General features: G+C 47.5%; 1 protein-coding gene across 1 annotated transcript in view; it reads right to left on the minus strand.

The window, feature by feature from the left end:
* LOC108793587 (putative homeodomain transcription factor 1) overlaps positions 1–2,621 on the minus strand; it is a 54,598-nt gene that overhangs the window by 43,179 nt on the left and 8,798 nt on the right. Inside the window, exon 2 of the mRNA XM_018564577.1 lies at positions 697–759. Coding sequence (XP_018420079.1) covers positions 697–759 — 63 coding nt within the window. The remainder of the gene's footprint in view (positions 1–696; positions 760–2,621) is intronic.

Below are 2,621 nucleotides of genomic sequence, written 5' to 3' on the forward strand. Positions count from 1 at the left end.
ATATGAACCCTCCTATTGCTATTACAAAGAAAGAGAGAGATTCAGAAGATCTTGGAAAAATTTGTCTGACACATCTTATTCCTCCTCTGTCCGTAAGAGAAATGTCCACAACAATGATGTCAGTGCAGGCAGGGCCGGATTTCCCACAAGGCCAACCAAGGCCCGGCCTTGGGGCAGCAGGGTGTAGAGGAGCAGAAGGGTGTAGAATTCCTATCTCCCGATGCCCGGAACATGCAGTTACGGGCACCGGGCGGCTAGTTTTCTACATTTAGCCCTGCTTTGGGCAAGCAGAGCCCTGCTTTGGGCAAGCTCGAAGCCACCGCTTATTTTGTACAAGTGATCTTGGTGATTTTGCTGAGATCACTTGTATGCAGCCTGCAGGTCTGCCATTATCCATGGGGGGGGGGGTTGGCGGGTAGGGAGGTGCATTAGGGAACCTGGACTTGGGGCAGCAGGGAGAGTAAATCCTGCCCTGAGTGCAGGAAACTAATCTTTATTGTCTAAAACAACAAAACTCATGATACATTAGAATGTATGTAAAATGGGCTTCAACATACATGCAAATAGGCGATTAAAACACACAGAATAGCAGACACGGATAACTGTAAACCCAGGCATAGGGTGTTTTATCCATACATTAGAGGGTACTTTAAAGCCTACACATTTGCTTTAATACAAGATTACATAACCTCTTACCTTAACCCTTATCTCCTTCTGTTCTACTGATTTTTCCCATATTTGTTTGTCATACGCTCCAATCTGGAATAAATAGTCAGCAGAGCATTAGCAGTTAATTAGCAATTAGTTCACATTGTTTTCCCCTCTTATAGCATAGCATTTGTCCAATAGCTTTTGTAGTTAGATATCATAATTGGCCTGATTCCCCAAATGGTGACACTGAAGGCACGCTTCATGCAAGTGTCTTCTCAAGCAATATTAACACGCAATAACATTTTTTGGAAGGCCACTTTAGCACACCTTAAATGTAATCACAGCTTGCTAAATTAGGGCATTAATAATACCTAATTTGTTGAAAGGACACTCAACATGCTGTCACACTAGTGGGTTAGAAGGTCATTGTGGGTTTAGGACAATACTTGCCTTTAGATAAAGTCCCAAACTGAGAGGTGCTGTGCTAACCAATTAATTCAGGGATGAACAAATCCCAGGAGCCAAGTCGCCAATGCATTTTCAAAAAATGACATTTGCGAAGTCGTCGATGGCGGACTGCTTTTGAGACAGCTCCGCAGCCCTCCCAGGCATCATATTAGCCTGGAGCTAAACGCTCCTCACTTACCGATTCCATCTCCTTAGAGACCGGCCCCCATACGGCGACTGACCATGTCTGCTTCGAGCACCCGGAATGCCCAGAAAAACAAAAGTAAGCCTATTGCTGAGGCGATGGCTAGGGCCTCAGCTAAAATGTGTCTACTCCTCGCTGACACGTGGCACCGCCACGAGCTGCCTCAGCATCCAGCAGCGACATGGAGGACGATGGTCAGGAAGGGGACCGTTCACGCAATCATTCCCACTCCGCCCTTCTGCAAAGATTTGACACCATGCTATATCAAGGATCTCTTCTCCACGTTGACCACGCTCTTCCAGGAATTGGCCCCTGACATCCCGGTCGACCGTCTGAAAATTGAGCGGGTCCACAGGACACTGAAACGCAGACGAGAGGACGGTCCTCCCTGCGATGTATTAGTGAAACTACACTTTTATCGCACTAAAGAATCCCTGCTCGCACCTGCAAGAGCTAAGGCTTCCCAGGCTCCGCTGACCTTCCAGGCCCACGAATACCAGCTATTCACAGATTTGGCCCCCTCCATCATCTCCAAACGTAGAAGCCTGCGGCCATGCCTAGACATCCTGACTAGGCATGGATGGCATCCTGCCCGCTTGCCCACTCGACTCCATGCCATTCTGTCTACCGGCTGGTTGACAGTTCTTGCTAGGCTATCTAGGTCCATGGACCGCAGTTGCAGCTTTCAAACCAGTTCAAACCAGTTGTTACTCATGTTGTTTTTTAGTGAATCTGCCTAATTTCTGAATGTACAACACCTCCAACTCCCTTTGCGTTGGAGGTGTTGCCTTGTCCCTATAACTAATTGCAACCCTGCCCACTAGGACCACGTTACATACTTGCGCACGGTGAATTACTCAGGTATTCCCGCAGAGGTCTATGGCTCCCTTCCATTTTGCACCACCCTGGCCACATAGTCCTCACCCCATATGCCAAACTCGAAGGGTTCGGGCACCTCCAACGACGACGTATAGGTATGCCTGTCTATGGTGTCTCCAGTCACCTTCTGGGTCCATTCTATATTCCTGGTCACCCCCCTTTTAGTAATACCTATGGCCTAGACACTGATGTTATCAGTTACTGTTCTAATGTCTAGTTTACAGACTGTTAGTAGGGTTGGTAGTTGTTTTTTCTGAAAGTTTGCCTGGGAGAGCAGGTCACTGCTTTCCCCATTCCTTGGATAGTAAGGGACAATTTGGCCCCTCATGCCCAACCCAACGTCTCTGGAATATAGTTGATACTCTCCACTTCCTATTCTTGTATTTGAAATGTATTTTGTGATGTCTCCCATTATGTGTGTCCCCCTTCCCCCCCTCCC

The sequence above is a fragment of the Nanorana parkeri genome, unplaced genomic scaffold (genome assembly GCF_000935625.1).
Source record: "Nanorana parkeri isolate BGI_ZX_2015 unplaced genomic scaffold, ASM93562v1 scaffold761, whole genome shotgun sequence".
Taxonomy (NCBI): Eukaryota; Metazoa; Chordata; class Amphibia; order Anura; family Dicroglossidae; genus Nanorana; species Nanorana parkeri.